Source organism: Elephantulus edwardii, unplaced genomic scaffold, assembly GCF_000299155.1.
Source record: "Elephantulus edwardii isolate Elephantulus edwardi_28Jun2011 unplaced genomic scaffold, EleEdw1.0 scaffold00026, whole genome shotgun sequence".
Lineage (NCBI taxonomy): Eukaryota > Metazoa > Chordata > Mammalia > Macroscelidea > Macroscelididae > Elephantulus > Elephantulus edwardii.
In genome coordinates, this window is record NW_006399776.1 from 1,157,648 (window position 1) to 1,180,858 (window position 23,211).

Genomic DNA, 23,211 nt, shown 5'->3' on the forward strand with positions numbered 1-23,211 from the left:
TGACAAAGAGAATACAGAACTGAAACTAAGAAAAACAATACCCATCATAATAGTTAACTACAAGATTAAATACTTGGGAGTAAATCTAAACAGAAACACAAAGGATTTTTAAAAGAAAATTACAAAACATTACTACAAGAAATAAATAGAAACCTGGAGAAATGGAAGAATGTACCTTGCTCTTGGATAGGAAGACTCAATATTGTGAAAATGACAATACTATCAAAGGCAATTTACACATTCAATGCAATCCCAATATAAAGACCAATTCTATTCTTCAACAAGGTGGAAAAGGCAGTCTCCAATTTCATTTGGAATGGAAAGAGGCTCAGAATAAGCAAAGCACTCCTTAAAAATAGAAACAAGGTGGGAGGCATCTCACTCCCTGATTTCAAATCCTACTACAGTGTCATGGTGATCATACAACATGGTACTGGTACAATGGCAGACACATAGATCAATGGAATACAATTGAGAACCCAGAAATCAGCCCATCTACCAATGGACAACTGATTTTTTATAAGGAGATGAAATCAGTTAAATGGGAAAACAACAGCCATTTTAACAAATGGTGTTGGCAAAATTGGAAAACTATCTGTAGAAAACTCAAGCAAGCTCCACACTTTACACCATACCCAAAAACCAACTCAAAGTGGATCAAAGACCTAAGACTAAAATCAAGGACTATAAACTACATTAGAGAAAAGCATGGAAGAACTCTAGAAGCCCTTATCCACAACATGAACAGTCTTCCAAGCATCTTGAAAAACATACAACCAGGAAAGGATAAAATGGATAAACTGGGCCTTCTAAGAATCAAATCCCTATGCACTTCAGAAAACTTTTCCAAGAGGGTATAAAGGGAAGCCATAGACTGAGAAAAATATTTGGTAATGACATATCTGATGAAGGACTTATATCTAGAATTTATAAAATACTTGAGCACAACAACAAGATAAAGGTAAACAACCCAATTGAAAAATGGGCACAGGATATGAACAGACACATCACCAAAGAAGACATTCAGATGACGAACACACACATGAAGAAGTGTTCAAAATTCCTAGCTCTAAGAGAGATGCAAATCGACACAATTATGAGATAGCATCTCACCCCAGTAATAATAGCAAAATTCAGCAGAATAACAAACAACAAATGCTGAAACTGGAACATTTATTCACTATTGGTGGGAGTGTAAAATGGTACAACCACTATGGAAGACAGTGTGACGTTTTCTCAAAAAGTTGCAAATAGAAATACCATTTGACCCAGTAATTCCACTACTAGGAATATACCCTAAAGAAACCATAACTGCTACCCAAGCATATATATGCACACCCAAGTTTACTGCTGCTTTGTTCACAATAGCAATGGAAACAACCCAAGTGCCCATCAACAAACGAATGGATAGAGAAACTGTGGTATATTCACACAATGGAATACTTTGCAGCATTGAAAAACAAGGAACTCATGAAATATTATACAAAATGGGTGATTCTGGAGAACATTATGCTGAATGAAATATCTCAGTCACAAAAGGAGAAATACTGCATAGTGCCGCTGTTGTAAAAGGGGACTGACATCATGGTTGGGGAGAATTTAAGAAAATAGGGGATAAATAATGTACACTTCATTGAAACAGATGAGGTAGATAACTGTTTAAAAGACATATACGATGAGATATTATTTTCATGACAAGAGTCGAGAGTAAGAGCTGCATAGTAAAGTGGACTTGTGGGGGAGGATTGTATAAAAATGAAATAATTTGGTTTTTCTTCAAAGAGAAAATCAAACTGGGGGGAGGGGTGGGTAAGGAGGAAAGTGTGCAACAATGTATGAATAGAAATCCAAAGTCTCTGTAAACTACCATTAAAATTTAATTTTAAAAAATGGAAGAAAAAATAAAAGGCCATCATATTTGGAAAGGTCAGCAAAGAAGGAGGGGAAGATTCAGTGACTGTAATGGTGGGCTTGAGTGTGTCAGAGATGAAGAGGATGCCACAGGATTCACACCCACTGTTATAAGGTCGTTTTGAGTCATAGTCAACAGGAGACCAGTTACCAACAAGAACAGCAACATCACTATAAAAGCAATCCTTAAAAAAAATACATTTTTAAGATAATGCTATACCAACAATTTTTAAATAGTTATTTGACTAGAAAACAAGTAAGAGAATTGAAGATGAAATCATGACATTAAAATAGAAAACAAACAAAAAACCTCAGAAAACAAAAAGGAAGAAACTACTGGAAAGGACCAACCCCAAAAATAAACAAAAAGTAACAACAGCAATGCTTAGAACCCCAATGCAGAAAAGGGGAGTGAAAAATGGATGAGGACATTTCACTCTTACTCTTTGAAAACAAAGAAAAAGAGAATACTAGAAATCTTTGACATTTTTATTATTAAAAATACAGTAAATTTCTCCATCTCTGAATGGATATAAAACTACCAACATTCCAGAAAGTTTCTTTACTCTGGATAACTTTCAAGCACTGTGGGATTGTGGGGTAAATTCAAGGGAAGCCATCTTAAGAAAACATCTGAGACAATAGCAGTTAATAGATTGTTTTGATAGAAAACACAGCTGAAACAGATGTTAGCAATGTGCTGGAGCTGCATTCTAGAAGAAATACTCAGAAAGGAAGGAACTCTCTTTCCCACCATCAGTGACAAGGACATGATACATACAGTAGGGGAAGAGAACCTGCCTTGTGTTGGTGGGGTTTGACCATGGGCCTCATGACCTGAATGTATGGTCTTACTGCCTTATAATAAAGGTGACGTAGGAATTCTGTGTGATTTCACATTAAGAGAAATAAGAAGTGGGTACTAAACATGATACGGTAGTGACTGGGTTTCCATTATGTCCTTTCTTCCAAAATCAAAGTTATTACTTCAAGTCTTTTTAAAGAAATATTGCCAACAATCTATATACCTTGCTGGATTTCCTGTGCCTTAAATACATGGCAAGCAAAGTTAGTGTTTGATATAGGTGTATCTGTTCCCTTGGGAATGACTGGTGTTGGTTCCTCATTCATTCACGGAACACCACAATTGGTTTTATAACTTAATGACGTAATTCCAGTACCTTTTTAGTATAATGAAGAAAAGGAAATTGTTCTTTTTCAAGAGCGAGGCAGGTAGGATGCTTTTGAAATCTGCAATCATTTGTGCTATGATTATAAAGTGACATCAATATTAGCTAGAAGACCTATATAGCCAGCCATGCATTTATTCTCTGTGGTGCATTACTGAATCATAATTTCATTGTTACAACTGCTGTTCTTCAAAATGTCTCATCTTTTATAGAATCCTTGGAAAGTCTCCAGGGACAAATCTTCACTATCTTTCTTGCAACCATTAACTTGCCTGCAATATGATGCAGTGACTAAATGTAGGTAGGGAAAACAACGGAAGATTATCAGGAATTTTGGCTTAAAGAAGTAACATTTGGTAACCAAATTTGATATTCAAATGAAACTTCTTTGGGAACTCTACAGGGCTCTGCAAGGTAACGCTGGAAGAATCTCAACTAACCTCCTAGAGTTACTAAGAAGAAACTGCGTTCCAAACAGTGGAGCATATTATTCAGGAATTGACAAGCACATTCTCTGACCAGCACACTAAAGACGAAGTGCTGGTCTCTGGTACCCTCTGTTGTTGTCAGGTGCTGCTGAGACAAGTACAACTCACAGTGACCCTATGAACAACAGATCTGAACCCTGGCCTATCCTGTGCCATCTTCACAATCTCTAACATACTCAAGCCCACTCCTGCAGTCACTGTGTCAACCCACCAGTCTCTTCTGCCATCCCTCCAGCTTTCTAAGCATTGTGTCCCTCTTCAAGGAATAGCCTCTTCTGGCATCATGCTCAAAATAAATATATTTATCATCTTTGTCACCAAGGAGCACACTCTGCTCCTTCTCCAAGACATATCTGTTATTTTGGCAGCCCATGAGATATTCAATACTATTCTCCAACATCCGTGTTTAAAGGTATCAATTCTTCTGTCATGACTGAAAAGACCATGACCTGAATCAGGACCATTTTAGTCTTCAAATTTATTATCATGGCTCCTCAAAAATCTAGAGAGGGAGCTCTGGTGGCCTAGTGGCAAGAAGCTGCACTGCAATCCCAGAGGTACACGGTTCGAGTCCACCAGATGCTCTGCCGGAGGAGGAGCAATATCCTCCTGTACCAGTCAGATCTGATCTGACGGTACACACACAAAAAAAGTAATAAAAATTTAAATAAAAAATCTAGAGATAAAAAAAATCTAGAGAGGTTCATAACTGCAGACTTTCCCAGTGCAACATGTTTTCTCATCTCCTGACTGTTGGTACCAAGTGTATTGATTGTGAATCCAAGTAAGATGAAGTTGTAAACAATCTCAATCCTTCATGATAGTGCCTATTGATCCCGTGGTGGGAATATTTGTTTTCTTGATGTTGAGATAGAATTCATGTTGAAGGCTGCAGTGTTAGATCTTCTGCAGCAAGCACTTCAAGTCCTTCTCACTTTCAGCAAGCAAAGGTATATCATCTGCATCCTCATGCCACATTCTTCTTCACAGAGTCCAGCTCCTTGAGTAATTTTCTCAGCATACAGATTGAATAGGTATAGAGAAAGGGTGCAACCCTAAGACAAAACATTCTTCTTTTTTAAAGAAAATTTTTATTTTATACTGGTTTACTTACAAAGTTCAGATACATTGCTTTTCACCCTACACACCATTTTTTATTATTATTATATTTATTATTATTAATTTTAATGAAAATTTGCAGACTTTGGGTTTCCATTCATTGTTGCACTTTCTCCCCTCCCAACCCTCCCCCCTAGTACACTATCCTCTTGGAAAAGTAAAACAAAATTTTTTTCATTGTTTTAAAATCCCTCCCCCCTAGGTCCACTCCACTATGCAGCCTTCATTCTGGACTCCTGTCATGACAATAATACCTAATCACATATCCCTTTTAAACAGTTATCTCCCTCATCTGTCTCAATGCAGTATACATTATTTATCCCATCTTTCTGTCTCCTCTCAACCCCGATGTCAGTCCTGTTTTACAACAGTGACATTATGCAGTATTTGTCCTTATGTGACTGAGATATTTCACTCAGCATAATATCCTCCAGGGTCACCCATTTTGAATATTGCATGAGTTCCTTGTTTTTCAATGAAGTGTAGTATTCCATTGTGTGAATATATCACAGCTTCTCTATCCATTCGCTTGTTGATGGGCACTTAGGTTGTTTCCAACTCCTTGCTATTGTGAACAAAGCCGCGATAAACATGGGTGTACACATATCTTCTTGGGTGTCCGTTATGGTCTCTTTGGGGTATATTCCCAGTAGTGGAATTGCTGGGTCAAATGGTATTTCTATTTCCAACATTTTGAGAAAGTGCCACACCACCTTCCACAGTGGTTGCACCATTTTACACTTCCACCAACAGTGATTAAAGCTTCCAGTTTCTCTACAACCTCGCCAGCATTTGTTGCTTGCTGTTCTGTTAAATTTTGCTATTCTTACCGGGGTAATATGATATCTCATAGTTGTTTTGCACACACCAATCTTTTTTTTTGGGGAACTGACAGTTTTATTTATGATGACAACATACAAGCAACCACACTCATGTACGTGGGCGAGATAAGGACCGGGCCCAGGCCTTGTGCATGTCCTCAGGATTCTGGGGGGCAAACTTCTGCTGCAGTTTCTTCCACATGCCTTTATTCATTTCATTAAATTCTTCCAAGGCCTCTGTGGACAGAATGAGCTTGTACTCTTCCAAGGACAGGCCGCTGAAGCTTGTTTCTCTGGAGCGTGGGCACTTGTGCTTGTAATAGTTTGAATGGAGTCGTGCTAAGCTCTTGTACATTTGATCACAGGTCTCAGGCTCTGCAATCTGCGTGTTCTCTCCCTCCTGAAAGACCTGGGCTACCCACTGCCGCAGATAAGCGCCCAAGTCCCGGCCTCGTTTGGTCTCGTCCACTGGCCACTCCTCACACAGCTTGAGAAAACGCCGGTAGCTGCACACACCAATCTTAATTTTAAACCATGTAGTGTTCCCTTGCTATGTTTGCACAACAGGTCTAAGTTTAGGTTTTACATGAGTTTTCTTCTCAATGTTAGCCATAATTGGTTATTATCCACAATCAAATGCCTTTTTATAGTCAATAAAACACAAATAAACATCTTCTGATATTCTTTGCTTTCAAGCAGGATCCATCTGACATCAGCAATAGCCTTGGTGCAACGGCTTCTCCTAAGTCCAGTGTAAACTTCTGGTAGTTCCATCTCTGTACTGTTTCTAGCTGGTTTTAAATAATCTTCAGGAGTATTTTGCTTACATGTGTTATTAATTACATTATTCATTAATTTCTGCAATCTGTTAGAGCACCTTTCTGGGAATGGGAACAAATATGGATCTCTTCCAGTCATTCTCCAAATTTCCTGGCATAGTCTGGTGAGCACATCCAAGGCAGCAGCTGTCATTTGAAACATGTCAATTGGTAGCCTATCAATTCCTGGGGCCTTATTTTTTGCCATGCCTTTATTGCAGCTTGAACTTTTTCCTTCATTACCATTGGCTCTTGATCATATGGTACTTCTGAAATATTTCCGTTTCAGTCAATTAATTGCTTTTAGTGCAATGATTCTGTGTATTACTTCTGTCTTCTTTTGATGTTTCCTGGATCATTCAATATTTTTTTCTTTTGGTCCATAAGTATTATAAATTGAAGGGTGAATTTTTTTTTTTATTTCAGCTCTCTGTATATTCCATTATAATTGTTTTGTTGTCTCAAGCTGCCCTTTGAAATCTTCTGTTTGTCTCTCTTATTTCAGCATCTCTTCCCTTTGTTCTGGCTTCTCAATGCCATTTTCAGGGTCTTTTTTTACATCCATTTTGGTTTTTTCTTTCTCCTCTGTCTTTGTAGTGATCATTTTCTCTCTTCACAGATGATAATCCTAGATGTTATCCCAAAATTCCCCTGGTGAAGGTAATTGGTGTTCAGTACTTCAAACCTATACTTATGATGATTTTTAAATTCAGGTGGGGAAAAACTCAAGATCGTATTTTGGTTCTTGTTGATTTAATTTTCTTCCGTTTCAATATGACCTTGAACATAATGGCCTGCTCCACAGTCAACACCTGGCCTGGTTTTGACTGCTGATATTGAGCTGCTCCAATGATATCTTCCACTGTCATGGAGACAGCCCAGTTCAGTTCATCAGAAAAAGACCATGCTAACATGTACAGAAGTGACAGCCAATCCTGACATGCTGCAGCCAAGCTTCACTATTGGAAAATCAAGAGGGGAAAGAAAGAAAGAAAGAGTGCTTGCATTAAACATGTCTGAAGTCTTTCACTTGTTTAAAGCGAAAACTTTCCCTCATGCTTATGCATTGCTAGAGATACTATGTGTCCTTCCTGTGATGAAAGTTGAGACTAAGCATATAATGAAAATGGACAAAAGTATCTCAAAGTACAGCTGGGGAACACTTTGACAGAACTCATTTTACTTAATATAAATTATGATACAAAAATATTATCTGGATTTAATGGTAGAAAAAATAAAATTCTATAAAACTAATTCAGAAGCCTTCAAGGATTCATCTTGTCTCCATAACTTTTCAATCTATATGTAGAACACATCATTTGGAAAGTAGGACTTTATGAAAAGGAATGTGACATCAGGATTGGTGGTAGACTCATCAACAAACTACATTATGCAAATGACAGTCTTGCTTTCTGAAACTGAAGTAAACCTTGCTGTAGAAGGTCAAGGACTGCAGTCTTCAATATGGATTGACGCTCAACATCAAGAAGACAAAGATTCTCACCACTGGGCCAATTGGCAGCACCATGAGGGTGGACAAGAGATTGAGGTTGTTAACAATTACAGCTTGCTCGGCTCCACAATCAATACTCTTAACATCAGCAGTCAGGAAATCAAAAGACAAATTGCATTGGCTAAATCTGCTGCCAGGGACCTCTCCAGAGTGCTAAAAAGCAACAATGTCTGTCTAGAGACTAAGGTGTGCCTAATCCAGACCATGGCCTTCACAATTACTTGTTATACTTCAGAGAGCTGGACAATGACTAAAAGATGACGAAGAATTGATGCCTTTGAATTGTAGTATTGGAGAAGAGTCTTGAACATACCACAAGCTCCCAAGAAAACAAATAGGTCTGTCTTAGAGAGGGTGAAACCAAGTTTCTCCTTGGAGACTAGGATTTTGAAGCTCTGTCTCACATACTTTGGGCATGTAGCCAAGAGAGATGAGTCCTTGAAGAAAGCCATCATGCTTGGAAGAGTGGAAGGACAGTATTGAAGTGGAAGATCCTAGATGAGAGGATTGAGACAGTTACTGGAGCAATGGGGATTGGTGTGTCAGCATTAGTGAGACTGGCTCAGGACAGAGCAGGGTTTAGAGCTGCTGTACATTGGGTTGCTATGGGTCGCAGGTGACTCAACAGCAGTAACAGCAACAATTCAGAAGCCACTGAAAATACCACTATAATGTTTTAGATTAATGGTTTCCCTTATCACTCCCATACCTGATACTCAAGGAAAAGCTGTAAACTGTACTTAGGCCTTAACAACTAAATACCTCTGCCTATAAACCTCTCATCAAATACATCAGTCTTTTATAATCTGCCTGTTTAAACTGGGACTGGAATTTCTCAGTGGTGCTAACAGAAGGACTGGAGGTTTGAGTTTGCCCAGAGGCACTTTGGAAGACAAACTTGGTTATTTACTTCCAAAAAATCAGCCACTGAAAGCCCTTTGGAGCACAGTGCCACTGATACATGTGAGCTGAAATGGACTCAAAGGTATTTTTTAAAGAGCAACTATTTAAATATCATGCTTTGCAGACCTGTGTTTCAAAACATAACACTGAACATGCCATTTTTCCTTTCTGCCTGATCTTTCTTGTTTGGTACTAGCAAGTTCCAGTACTCTGGAACTATTTTAGTTAAGTCATTTCAGGGAGCATTTAAGAATCAGCAGGGATCCAGTAATAGCAAGTTAGCAATTCTTTGAAGGAATAATACAGGATGAAGCCATATCTTTGATGAAATGATGAAATGTACTTTATCATTGATTTCTGATGAGAAATTATTTTTGTTGTTAGATGATGTTGAGCAGGTTCCAACTCAGCCACTCCATGTACAACAAACAATGAAACATCCATTCCTGTGCCATTCTCACAATCACTGTTGTTATAGCTCATTTTTGCAGCTGCTATATTAATCCATCCCATTGAGGGTTGTTTTCTTGTTCACAGACCATCTGCTTTACCAAGAATGATGTCCTTCAGGGCCTAGTCCCTTCTAATAATTCAACCAATGTATAGGAGGGGGAGAGGGGTCTAAAGTCTCAACAGTTTCCCTCCTGAGGAGCATCTTGGTTGTATTTCTAAAACAGGTTTGTTCTTCTAGCACTACAAAGTATATTTAATATGTGTCACCATCTCCATAATTCAAAGGCATCAATTCTTCTTACTTTCCCCTTATTCATGCTCAGCTTTCACATGCATATGAGGAGACTGAAAATGTCATGGCCTAAGTCAAGAGTACCTTAGTCCTCAAGATGCCGCCATTGCCTTTTAACTCAAAGTGGTCTTTTGCAGTAGATGTGGCCAGTGAAAAACACTATTTAATGTCTCGACTGCTACTTCCAGTGGGTATTTGTAGAAAGAGCAAGGGTCACATGGGTACAGCCATATCTGACCTTTATCGATTTCACAATGGAGAACTGTTCCCATCAATAGCAACAACAAAATAAACCAATTCCCATGAGGTCAGCTATGTTTCCCATGCTCATGTACCTCTTTCTGCCCATCTCAACACCAATCGTACTGCTTTACTGGGTCCAAAATTAGTTGTGTTAGCTCACAGATAACACAGAAAAGGTCATAACCCAGGTCAAAATCTACTTGCAGGCACCTCAGCCTTGAGTCTTGTGCTTAAGACCTGTGTTACAATGATCTCAGTCCAGCCAATATTGGTTCTCCCACCCCACCTTACAGCTGTTCAACAAATTTTGGCAAAGGCTCTTAGCTTAGCTCTGGTTCAGTGTGTGCAGGATAGCAGTCCTAAGGTAACCCCATCTCAGGTTGGTTCTCTGGTTCGACTACGGCTGCTATAGCCATAGGTGTAGCTGGAGCAAGAATTTCTGGGTCTGAAGGATGTGTTATAGTCTCTTACTTCTTTTTCTTCTTCACTGGTGGGGAAGTCTCCTTCTGCTACTGGATCACTCAACTGAATGACAAGACAGTCAATCCCCTTATGGATTGGTGAGACTAGCCAATCCCCTTGTAGACTTGTGACCCAGCCAATCCACTTTGAATAGGCTAACATGCCATATTTGCATATTCCCAGCCATCCACATTTTAAAGTCAAGTTCAGTAACTAGGAAAGCCACTTTTTAATAATAAACTCCACAGTGTTGATTGTAGATCTAAATAAAATTACATTTTTGACAACTTCAGTACTTTGTATGTCATGATGTTGCTTATTGGTCCAGCTGTGAAAATATTTGCTCTGTTTATGTTAAAATGTAGTCCATACTGAAAGCTTAGGAGCTCAGGTGACTTAGTGGTAAGGAGTTGTACTGCCAACCCAAAGGCAAGCAATTTGAATATACAAAGTTGTTCTGTGAGAGAATGATGGGAAATCTCTTTCTGTGCAATTTAAAGTTTTTGAAAATTTACTGGAGATTCAGCTATGACTGTTCAACTCAATGGCACATAATAACATATTGAAAACTAGAATCTTTGTGTTTTAGCAAGTACTTCAAGTCCTCACTTCCAACAAGCAAGGTTGTACTATATACATATTAATGGTTGTTAATGAATCTTTCTCCAATTCTAATGCCACATCCTTCATATAGTCCAGCTTCTTGGATTATTTGCTCAGCACACATATCAAATAGGAGACAATTTTTACACACACTGTGCAGTATCCTCTTTTTCTGTTTGAATGACTGCTGCTTGGTCTATATTCAGGTTCCACATGACCACAATAAAGTGTTCTGGAATTCCCATTTATCCCAATTGTAACCATAATTTGTTGTGATCTATACTGTGAAATGCCTTTGCATAGCCAAGAAAACACAGATAAACTTTTTTCTGACTAGTTTTCTAAATAATGTTGTTGTTGTTATGTGCTATTGAGTCATCTGCAACTCATAGCGACCCTATGTATGTATAACAGCTCTGAACCCTGCTCTATCCTGAGTCAACCTCACCATCTCCAACACACCTACCCCCATTACTCTAGTCACTGAGTCAATCCATCTCATCCAGAGTCTTCCACTTCTGTAATGTCCCTCCACCCTCCTAAGCATAAAGTCCCTTTCCAAGGACTGGTCCCCCCTTCCAACATGCCCTAAGTATATTAGATGGAGCTTCAGAATCCTTGCCTCCAAGGAGCAGCCTGGTTTCACTCTCTCCAAGATAAACCAGTCTGTTCTCTTACTAATCCATGGTATATTCTACAGTCTTCTCCAGCACCACAGCTCTAAGGTATCAATTCTCCTTCTATTATCTCTAGTCATTGTCCAGATTTCTGATGCATAGCATGTAAGACCATGGCCTAGATCAGGCTCACCTTAGTCTCCATACTGACATCATTGTTCTTCAGTACTCTGGAGAGGTCCTTAACACCAGACTTTCCCAATGCAATTCATCTTTTGATTTCCTCACTGTTGGTATCAAGAGGGTTGACTGTGGATCCAAACAAACGAAAGCTCTTAACCTCAATCTCTTCACCATCCATCATGGTAGGGATAATTGGCCCAGTAGTGAGAATCTGTTTTCTTGATATTGAGCTTATATTCATATTGAAGGCTGCAGTCCTTGACCCTCTGCAGCAAGTGCTTCAGGTCTTTCTCAGTTTCAGCAAGCAAGGTGGCGTTATCTGCATAATGCAAGTTATTGCTGAGTCTTCCTCCTTTAATGGAAAATTAGGAACATTTCCATGAGTTCACTAAACAAAGATGTTAGTACTGATTTTGTCTTCATCAAATGAACACAGAACAAGTTAAAATCAAAGTTTGAATGGAAACAGTTGCCACTGGTATTCTGACTACTGCTGCTTACATCCCTTTGCTGAGTTTACATGTTCCTATGCCTTCATAAGCATCTTCTCAAGTCTATGTTGAATACATGTTTCATGGCCAAGACAGAATAAAAGATTGTGGTTGCTAATAACTGATTTGTCTGTTTTGAAAATGTTTCAAATTATATTTATATCTTTATCATGATTTAGAAGGAAAAATCTGGAAAAATGTTTAAACATGTTTTGTGGTTTGTCTAGGCATAATACAGAAAATATTGCTGTTATTTTTCTGAAGAATATGAATTTGTATGGCTGATTTACATCTAAGTTGGTTTTTCTTAAAAAAAATGCCTTTTAGGTTGAAAATCCTTGTCCCTCAAATTTTTTGAAAGATTTCTCTATTGCAAGTACTACTGTTGAAAAATACAATTCTTTCCTGATTCTCTATTCTTTGTAGTGGTTTCCCCTCCCTTTTCTGGAACTATTTGAACCCAATGTTCTGAAACTTTATAATGATGTGTTATAGTATAAAACTGTATTTGCTGCTTTCTCAGTGAGTCCTTTCAAACTGGAAAATTCCTGTCCTTCAGTTAGGTAGAGGATTTTAAATGGTTTCTTTAGTAATTTCCTCTCCAGAGTTAACAGCTCTCTTTTAGTTGCTCTTTTTTGTAGATACCATACATACCTCTTCTATTAGTCTTTGAATTTCTTCACTTTTTGCTTGTATTTCCCATCACTTTCACTTTTTGTTCCTGTTTTCTGGCCTTTGCTCCCCCCACCCCCCAACTATATCTTCTATTCCTTTTGACTTTTAAATGTCTGCTTAAATATTTTTATTTTCTAACAGCGTTGATTTGATAATTTTCTTCTTTTCTCCTAAGTTTTTAGTAATGCAAGTGCCCCCAAACATTGTGTTAGCTGCATAACACACATTTTTAAAAGTTGCACTGTCATTTCAATTAAGTTCAAAATATTTTCTAATGTTTCTTATGTTCTTTATCTTCAGTTTATGGGTTATTTAGAAGTGTAATGTTTACTTTTAAAATATGTAATCATTGTAAAATGGTACAACCACTCTGGAAGGCAGTTTGGTGTTTCCTCAAAAATCTGAACACAGAAATTCCGTATGACCCAGCTCTTCCACTGTATGGAATATATCCTGAGAAAATGAGAACTGGAGCACAAACGGAGACTTGAACACCAGTGTTCATAGCAGCATTATTCACCATCACAAGAATATAGAAACAGCCCAAATGTCCAACCACAATCAAATGGATTGATAAATTGTGTTATATTCTCACAATGGAATACTACACAGCAACAGGAGCAATGATTTTGCAAAATACTACATAACTTGGGACGTATTTGAGAGCATCATACTAAGTGGACTAACTCAGTCCCATAAGGACAAATACTGTAGATAACCACTAAAACATGTATGAGGATCCAAGGAGCGGGGAGGGTAGGTACAGAGAGGTGAGAATAGGCAGGGGGATCATAGGGTCATAGAGGGAGTAGTGGGTAAAGGAAATGAGAAAGATCCAGTGTGAAAAACAATGGATACAAACTTTGTAAGCAAACCAGTACAAAAGAAAAAATTTTATTTAAGAAAAAAAAAGTGATCTTTTTTCCCCCAGCTGTATCTCTGGGTTCAATTAACTTTGCTATAGGCAGACAGCAAATATGGCATTACTTCAGTCCTTTCATATTTCACAAGACTGTTTATGGCACAGAAAACAACACATTTTGGAGAATGTTCTGTACACATTTGGAAAAAGCATGTATTCTGCAGTTGGTTAGAGTGTTCTAAAAATGACAGGTCAAATATTCCTAGTATGTAACAAAACTAAGCATCAATAAATACTTGTTCAGAGAATGAATGAATGCTTTGTAGAATTCCTGACAAAAGTCCTTCTGTCTACAATAGACAATTATTGCTCAGAGTTTATTCTTCTGAAAGTCAGTTGGTTTTATTGGTTTGTTGGATTTTTTTTTTAACTCTTTCAGAGCAAGTAAGTCAATCAGAGAGAATATGTTTTATTTCTCTAGGCTAATCATAGATTGACATTTAATCAGAGTCTTTTGATAGAGTGTTAATGGATTGTTGTTGTTAGGTACCACTGAGTAGAGTACAAGCCATCACAACCCTATGAACAACAGATATGAACTCTGTCCTATTCTGTGCCATCCTCGACTTCCTGACACATTAGAGCCCATTACACCAGTCATCAAGTCAATCCACCGGGTCAAGGGTCTTCCTCTCCTTCGCCAACCCTCTACCTTTCCAAGCATCATGTACCTCTCCAAGGAATAGCCCCTCCTAGCAATATGCCAATAGTATGTGAGGTGAAGCCTCATCATCCTTGCCTCCAAAGAGCACTCTGGCTGCACCCTGTCTAAGACATATTTGTTCTCTTGGCCATCCATGATGTTCAGTGTTCTTCTCCAACACTAAGCTTAAAGGTACCAACTCTCCTTCTGTCATCCCGATCATCGTCCAGCAATCAGATGCATAGCAAGTGATCAGAAAGACCACGGCCTGAATCAAACTCACCTTAGTCCTCAGACTGACATCATTGTTGTTGTTGTTGTTGATTGCCTTCGAGTCGAGCACGCCTCATAGCAACCCTATGAACAAAAGGCCTGAAGCCCCTCTACAACTACTGACATATATCAAAGTTCATCGTTTCTGGAGGCATGTTGTTTAGGAAGTGGATGCCATTTCTGCTTCCAAACCTGTCATAGTATGATATCATTACTCCTCAATAATTTGGAGAGGTCCCTGACTGCAGACTTTCCCAGTGTGATATATCTCCTGATTTCCTGAATGCTGGTGTCAAGGGAGTTAATTGTGGACTCAGGTAATATGAAGTTGTTGACAGTTTCAATCTTTTCTCCATTCATCAAGATTTTGCCTATGGACCTGTGGTAAGAATCTCTGTTTTTCTTGAATCCATATTGAAGGCTGTTTTTTTTTTTATCTTCTGCAACAAGTGCTTAAAGTCCTCCTCACCTTCAGCAAGCAAGGTTGTGTCATCTGCATAATGCAGGTTACTGAGGAGTCTCCCTCCAATCCTGATTCCACATTCCTCTTCACGGAGTCCAGATTCTCAAATAATTTGCTCTGCATCCAGACTGAATATATATGGACAGAGATTACAACCCTGATGCACTCCCTTTCTAATTTAAAACCATGTAGTGTTCCCTTGCCTAACAGCCTCCTGATCCAGGTATAAGTTTTGCATGAGCACAAGTAAGTGCTCTTGGATTCCCATTATTTTCGATGTTCACCCTAACTTGTATGATTCCCACAGTCAAATGCCTATGCATAGTAAACAAAGCACAAACAGCACATTGTTCTGGTATTCTCTACTTTCAGCAAGGATCCACCTGGCATCAGCAATGATATATATTCCTGGTGCCACAACCTCTTCTAAATCCTGCTTGAACTTGTGAAAGTTTCCTTGCTATGTACTGTTCTGGTAATTTTTGAATGATCTTCAGCAGTATTTTTCTTGTGTGTGATATTAATGATATTGTCCAATAGTCTCCACATTCTGTTGGATCACCTTTTTTGGGAACAGGAACAAATACGGATCTCTTCCAATCTATTGGCCAGATAGCTGTCCTTTAAATTCCCTGGTGAGTGTATCCACGGCTGCACCTGTTAATTGAAAAACAAGTCAGTCGGTATCCCATCAATATCTGGGGCCTTATTTTTTGCCAGTGCCTTCAATGCAGCTTCCACTTCCTCCTTCATTATCATTGGCTCTTGCTAAAATGGCACTTCTTGAAATTTTTCAGTGTAATTCACTTCTTTTTGGACAATGATTCTGTTTATTCCCTCCATTTTCTTTTGATGCTTTCCAGGGGGGCACTCAATATATTGCCAACAGCATCTTTAAATATTGTGACTCAAGGCTTAAGTTTGGTTTTCAGTTCTCTCAGCTTGAGAAATGCTGAGTGAGTTCTTCCCTTTTTTATTCTCCAGTTCCAGCTTTCTGCACATTCCATTATAAGACTTTGCTTTGTCTTCTCAAGCTGCCCTTTGAAATCTTCTGTTTAACTCTTTTACTTCAGCATATTTTCCCTTTGTTTTAGCTTGATGTTCTAGTGAATTTTTAGTCTCTTCTGACATTCTTTCAATTTTTTTCTTCCTTGTAAAGATCTTTTGCTTTCTTCATGAATTATATCCTTGCTATCATCCATAACTCATCTGGTCTTCAATCATTGGTGTGTGCAATGCTTCAAACCTATGCTTAAGATGATCTTGAAATTCATATAGAATAGATTCAAGATAATTATCTTGGTTCTCATGTACTTATTTTCTTCTTTTTTTGGCCTCAGTTTGAACTTGAATATGAGTAATTGATGGTCTGATCCATTGTCCACCCAGCCTACTTTTGACTGCCATACTGAGCTTCTCCAACAATTTCTTCCACAGATGTAGTCAACCTGATTCCTATGCAGTTCATCAGGTGAGGTCCATGTGTAAAGTTGTTGTTTGTGTCTTTTTTAAAAGGTCTTTGCAATGAATAAATCATGGAAAATACAAAATTCAATCATTCTATTTCCAGCCTCATTTCTATCACCAAGACCATATTTTCCAACTACTATTTCTTCTTCACTGTTTCCAATGTTTACATTCAAGTCACCAGTTATCATTACGCATCTTGATTTTGGACTATAAGGTTTAGTGAACATTCTCAATTTCTTCCATTTTGGCTGTAGATGTAGGATTGTATATTTGAATAATACTCATATTAACGAGTCTTCCTTGTATGCCTATGGATAATATCCTATCACATTGTATTTCAGGATAGAACTTGAAATTGATTTTTTATCTCTTTTTTCAAAGCAGTTGGATTCTGGAAGGTAAGTTATTTTTATATTTAATTAACAATCAGGTGTAAGCTGTTTGGTCATTTTAAATTAATTAACAATCAGTTGTAGGCTGAAAGCCTCTTATTTAAACCAATTAGGACCCAGTAGGCAGGCCTTTTTGATAAAAAAGTCAGTGGACATGGTGTAAAAACTGATATGCTATTAGAGTCACAGCTAAATTGGCAGTTTGTTGTGTTTGGGAATGACACTGTTCTAATTGATACAGCACTGGTCTGTCAGTTTGCTGTACTGAGATAACATGTGGATTGCTTAAAGCTGTGCCACTGGTGTGTCAAATGCCATAAGTGTTACCATGATGTATAAGTTTTAGAAGAGCTCCCAGATTAAGACAGACTAAGAAGGAGGACTGGCCATCACTTCCTAAATAACAGCCCTCTGAAAACTCTATGAATAGTAGAGGAATGTGGGTGGGTATAGCAGTGTAGTGGTAGAGTCTACATTGTTAAGTCAGTTGAAATGAAGAAAAATAATGATAAACATCATTTAATAATTAGAACATGGAAAGTATAAGCTTGAATGTTAAAAACTAGAAATTGTAAAAAATTAAATGGAACATGAACATCAACATACTAGGCATTAATGAGATGAAATGGACTAGCTTTGACCACTTTGAATCAGAAAATCGTATAGTAGGAGTGGCATCCACTTCTTAAACAACACGCCTCTGGAAACTCTGTGACTTTGATAAATAATGATAGAAAGGCTTCAGGCCTTTTGTTCTATGGTCACTATAAGCTGTGCTCAACTCGTCAGCAATCAACAACTATTCTGGGAATGAAAAACCAAGGAAGAATGGTATATTCACAGTAAAAAAAAAATCAATTAGTGGATTGAGTGAATCTAAATTGAGCCTACCTCCTAATAAAGCTTTGAAAAGCCAGACACATCCAGTTCTATCAACACCAAACAAAAAATATCGTAGAATATGTTTTTGTTCCATTTCTGCCCTCTGGTGGCAATCTTAACCCACAAGCAATCAATTTTTTTTTTCTCCCCTCTGCCTCTTTTTCATTTCTACCTTCCACTTCCACAGTAGCTTGCCTCTGGAAACCCTATGATCCTGGAGAAAGGATGAAAGTTAAACAGGAGGTGTCTAGGACTTTCATTCATAGTGCTTTGAGTCACCTGCAACTCGACAGCACTTAACAGCACCACCAACATAGAGAGCACTACCAATAGCAGAGAGAGAGAGAGAGAGCAGTCCGCCTAGCGGACAGAAAGACATGCTCCCAAGCCAAAGGTGGGTGAGTCTACTCTGCCGCCCTCAGGCCTGCCTTTAATTGTTTCTAGTGAAACATTCTTCTAGGTCGTGTAACCCTGGTGTGTCCACTTGCTGTATAGAGGTAACTCGTGGTTGCTGTGAAGCCAAACACTGTGACACTGATGAGTCCAATACAAGAATGGTTACCCATGGTGGACAGTGTTTGGTGAAGCTCCCCAATTAAAACAAGCTTGGAAGCAGGAGTGGCATCCACTTCCACAATAGCTTGCCTCGGGAAACCCTATGAACCTGGAGAAAGGATGAAAGTTATAGAGGAGGTGTCTAGGACTTTTGTTCATAGGGTAATTATGAGTCTCCTGCGACTTGACGCACTTGACAACAACAACAACAACCTTCAGAACCACTCATACCACCATCCTCCACACCCCAACAATCAACTCCTTTAAATAAACATATACCATCAAAAACAAAACTTTCTAGCTTTTTCTCATGTTCTTTTGTTCATGTGATCTCTTTTGAAGTTCTAGCCTTCCTCCTATAAACATAAACAAAAGCCAGTGACAAACCTTTATAACAGACAAACAAAAATGGCAACCAAAAAAAAAGGCAATGACAACAGTCCAGAATAAGAGTTGCATAGTAAAGTAGTTGGGGGGGGGCAGGGTGAGAGGGCAGGGGCACACTGTATAGCAATCAAAGAACTTTTTTCCCAAAGAAAAAAGCTAACTGGAGGGATGGGGAGGCTGGGAGGAAAATGTGTAACAACGAATGAATGGAAATTCAAGTTCTTTATAAACTTTCTTTAAAATCTAGAAAAATAAAGAGGCAAAACCTTAGTATAAGATTGATATTCTTATATTTTTAAATAAAAATCTGTTAAAGATTATACTGAGAAACAGATAAAGAATAAACTTATCAAATAGTTTTGCTTAACTTGTCTATCAGAGTAAATAACATCTTCTTTATTTGCTTTTCTGTTAAAAATGCTTAATAATTTTAAAAACCCTAAAATATCTAATTACGCTTTCTCTAAAACAGTTGATGCAAATATTTAACATGCTCTGCTCTGAAAAGCTAGAAATTCAAGACCTCCAGAAAGTGCCTCAGAAGAAAATCTGGCAGTTAATTTCCAAAATATCAGCTACTGAACATCCCATGAAGCACAATTCCTCTTTGACATATGCAAAGACTCGGAGTAGAAACTGACTCCATGGCAAATGGTGATACCCATTTTCAAAATTGGTGAAAGTCTAGACACAACCAGTTTTTTTGTCAGCTAGAAAATGAAACCAACTCAAATCAACAGTACTGGAACATTGGGATGAAAAGCAGTACCACTTCAAAAGCAGAAATCATCGGTAAAACTAGACCAGTTAGAAATAATGAGAGGTTAGCATGAATTCACTTCAGCCACATTTTGTCCATGGCAACAAAATGAATGAGTTCTTTCTTTCCTTCTCATTTCCTATTTTTCCATCTGAGAAACAATTCTAATTTGGAAACATTCAAAAGTTATGTCTACAATGAAAAGACTCATATTCACAGTATGAGGGAAAACAAATATCAAAATTATAGAAAAACAAATATCATTTACAATCAAGAAAATGTAAATTAAAAGAATAATATTATTTTCTGTCCATCAGATTTGCAAAAAAAGATTCTCACCACTGGGCCAATCAGCAACATCATGATAGATGGAAAAGAGATTCAGATTTTTAACAATTTCAGCTTACTTGGTTCCACAATCAATACCATTGGCACAATCAGGAAATTAAAACAACAACAACAAAAAAAAACCCAAACCAAATTGCACTGTGAAAAATCTTGCTGTCAAGGACTTCTCCAGAGTGCCAAAGAGCAATAATGTCAGTCTATAGAGACTAAGGTGCACCTGACCCAGGCCATTCATTGTCTGTGCAAATTACTTGCTATGCATCAGAGAGCTAGACAATGAATAAGGAAGACAGAAGAATTTATGCCTTTGAACTGTGGTGCTGGAGTAGAGTACTGAACATATCATGGGCTGCCAAAGAAACACAAAAACAGGTCTATCATGGAGAGGGTGAAGCCAACCTGCTCCTTGGAGGCAAGGATTTTGAATCTCCATCTCACAGACTTTTAGCTTATTGCCAGAAGGGACCAGGCCTTGGAGAAGGACATCATGCTTGGAAGGGTAAAGGGACAGCGCAAGAGAGGAAGACGCTGGATGAGATGTATTGACACAGGAACTGAGATAATGGAGGTAAGTGTGTGTGAGAGGGTTCAAGATAGGGCAGGGTTCAGAGCTACTGGGCATGGGGTTGCTATGAGTCCCAGGCAACTCAAGGGCATATAACAACAAACAACAACATTAAGGAGTGAAAAGTGATTTACATGCAGCAAGGACATAAACTTTGCAGAACCAAAGGGTAGCATTTCATAGATTGACTTGTATCCTCCAAAAACACATGTTTGCTTAGCAAGGCCACTGAGTCTTAGTGTTTTGCCAGTTATGTAATGACCTCTTATGATCTGATAAGTCATTCAGTTGTAAGAAAATTAAGGGTGGGGTGCAACACCCTTAAGCCATAGACTGGTGTGGAGTTGCCCTAGAACGTGGCCTACAACACCTTTTAAGACCTTTTATCCAGCAAGAAATAAAAGGAGAGAGAACAAACAGAAAAAGAGGAACCTCATTATTGCCCAGAAAGTAGAGCTGGGAGCAGAGCTCATCCTTTGGACCTAAGTCCTTGTGCTGGGAACCTCCTGGATCCAAAGGAAGGCCAAGCCTCATGGAGATCTCCACGGAATGCTAGGTCAGCAGATGCTGACGGGAGACAAGGTTGCCCCTCCACAATCTACACAATGAGAAAGCCTTCCCCTAAATTCAGACTTCTAGCCTCCTAAACTGGTAGAGAATAAATTTTCTTGCTAAAGAAGAAGAAGATAAACCAAACGAAAACCACCTTAAAATTTTACAGCCCTTCCCGTCTCAACAGAAATATGGAATCAACACACCACCACCATGCTCTATGGGAATAAAGTAAAACCTTCTGCTCCTTTCACTCTGCTGGAAGCTGGAGGGTGCTAGGCCCCTGTGTAGTAGTGCATAGAATTCTAGCTTTTTTCCTCTCTTTGTATATTGGGCTCAGAGATTACACTGTGTCTCTATGTGAATATGGACAGTTAGCATTTACCAACATGTATCTGTCTACTTTCTCTTGTTTAAAAAAAGAAGGAAAAAAATGGGGTTATAGAAGGTCAGCAAAGGGTGGGTTTGAGATGTTTGGGTGGGTTAAGTGGGCATTTTTGACAACATGGCTTCTCCTTTGGCATGTTTAATTGTGATGTTTAATGGACATCCTTGCAGTTTAAGATGACACTTTTAAAATAAAATTCTCTCCTAATGATGACTTGAGCCCTGCCACTCGATGGGAGAATCAGCAGAACCTGTAGGATCTTATTTGGAATTGACATTCTCTATTGTAATTTTGTTCCCGTTTATTTTTAAAATTTCTTTTTGTTTCACCGGAAAGAAAAGATGATGCTCAGTTTTAAACGTTAAAAGCTTTGTTACAATAAAACTAAATGTGTACATGAAAAAAAAAATTTTTACAGCTTTGGAAACCCCAGTCCCACAGGATCGCTGAGTCAGAATGCACTCAATAGCAATGAATTTTATTTTCATACTTAAAACATGCATAGCAATCGATCCAACAATTCAACTTATAGAAATCAACTCTAAGTAAATAATTGCCATATACAAACAATGATATGTACAAAGATGTCCACTATCCTTTTAGCCTAAAATCATTGCCATATTGGACATTGTCTTTCCCAGCAGCTATGATACAAACTTCTGTCAGTAGAGGGTGCTGGAGGAACATCACAAAGGGAAAGGAAGGTGGTGGTGGAGTTCTTTCCACTTTTTTGTTGTTGTTAACATGTTGCCACACACTTTTAATTGACAACCGTGCTTAGAAACACATATTTTTTTTTCCTATGTATTACCGTCATTTGCGGGAATTAATGAGACATCAGCGGCATTTGCCTACCATCAAGTCCTAACAGTAACTGCTGGGAAGCTTCCCACAAAAGTTCAACAGCATTTCTGGGAAGAACTTTCTATTAAGTGCTGTCAGTACCCAAGTGAGTAGCTTCCCAGTCTCAGTGGTAGACCAACAGCAGGTGGCTTCCCAAAAAGTAAGCTTTGTACCTCAACTGAGGACAGCAACATGCAGTATCCTGCTTTCCAGTCTTAGAAACTCAGCAATATTATTTTGGAGCAACAATCATACTCTTTCCCCTAGGAACTAATTATCAGGCTTGGAGGGAAAACATCTTCAAACTTTGTTTCTTCTCTGGGTATTTGGCCTCAGTCTTAAAAGTAGTTACAGTTCCCTGTATCTGCTAATAATTGTGTTCTTTTAGAATTCAGGATACTATCCGTACACATACAAGGAAGATCTGCTAACACCACTATCATTCTAATTTATGCACCAACAACTAGAACCAGAGGAGGAAATAGATGATTTCTATCAACTTTTGCAGTCAGAAATTGATCGAACATGTAACTAAGATGCATTAATAAAAATGGGTGACTGGAATGCAAAAGTTGGCAACCAGGAAGAAGGATCAGTAGTCAGAAAACATAGACTTGGTGACAGAAATCAGGCTGGGGATAGAATGACAGAATTCTGCACAAGGAATAATTTATTCATAGCAAACATTTTTATAAGAAACATAAACGCAGTCTATACACAAGGATTTTACCCAATTAAATGCACAGGAATGAGAATGATTACATCTGTGGAAGGAATCGTTGGAGAAGTTCAAAATCAGCAGTGAAAACTAGGTCAGGTGTTGGTTGTGGAACAGATCATCAACTATTCATATGCAAGCTCAAATTAAAACTAGAGAAGGTCAAGTCAAATCCACAGGAATCAAAATTTGACCTTGAGTCTGTCCCATCTGAATTTAAAGACCAACTCAGGATCAGGTTTGAGGCCTTGAACGCTAATGAATGAAA

General features: G+C 38.3%; 1 protein-coding gene across 1 annotated transcript; it reads right to left on the reverse strand.

The window, feature by feature from the left end:
* Positions 1-5,638: 5,638 nt before the first annotated feature.
* Positions 5,639-22,199, reverse strand: LOC102855155 (ubiquinol-cytochrome-c reductase complex assembly factor 2-like). Its single transcript, XM_006883195.1, has 2 exons — positions 22,194-22,199; positions 5,639-6,079 (listed from the first exon to the last, which is right to left on the reverse strand). The coding sequence occupies exons 1-2, from the start codon at positions 22,197-22,199 to the stop codon at positions 5,639-5,641; spliced, it is 447 nt and encodes a 148-aa protein (XP_006883257.1).
* Positions 22,200-23,211: the final 1,012 nt, after the last annotated feature.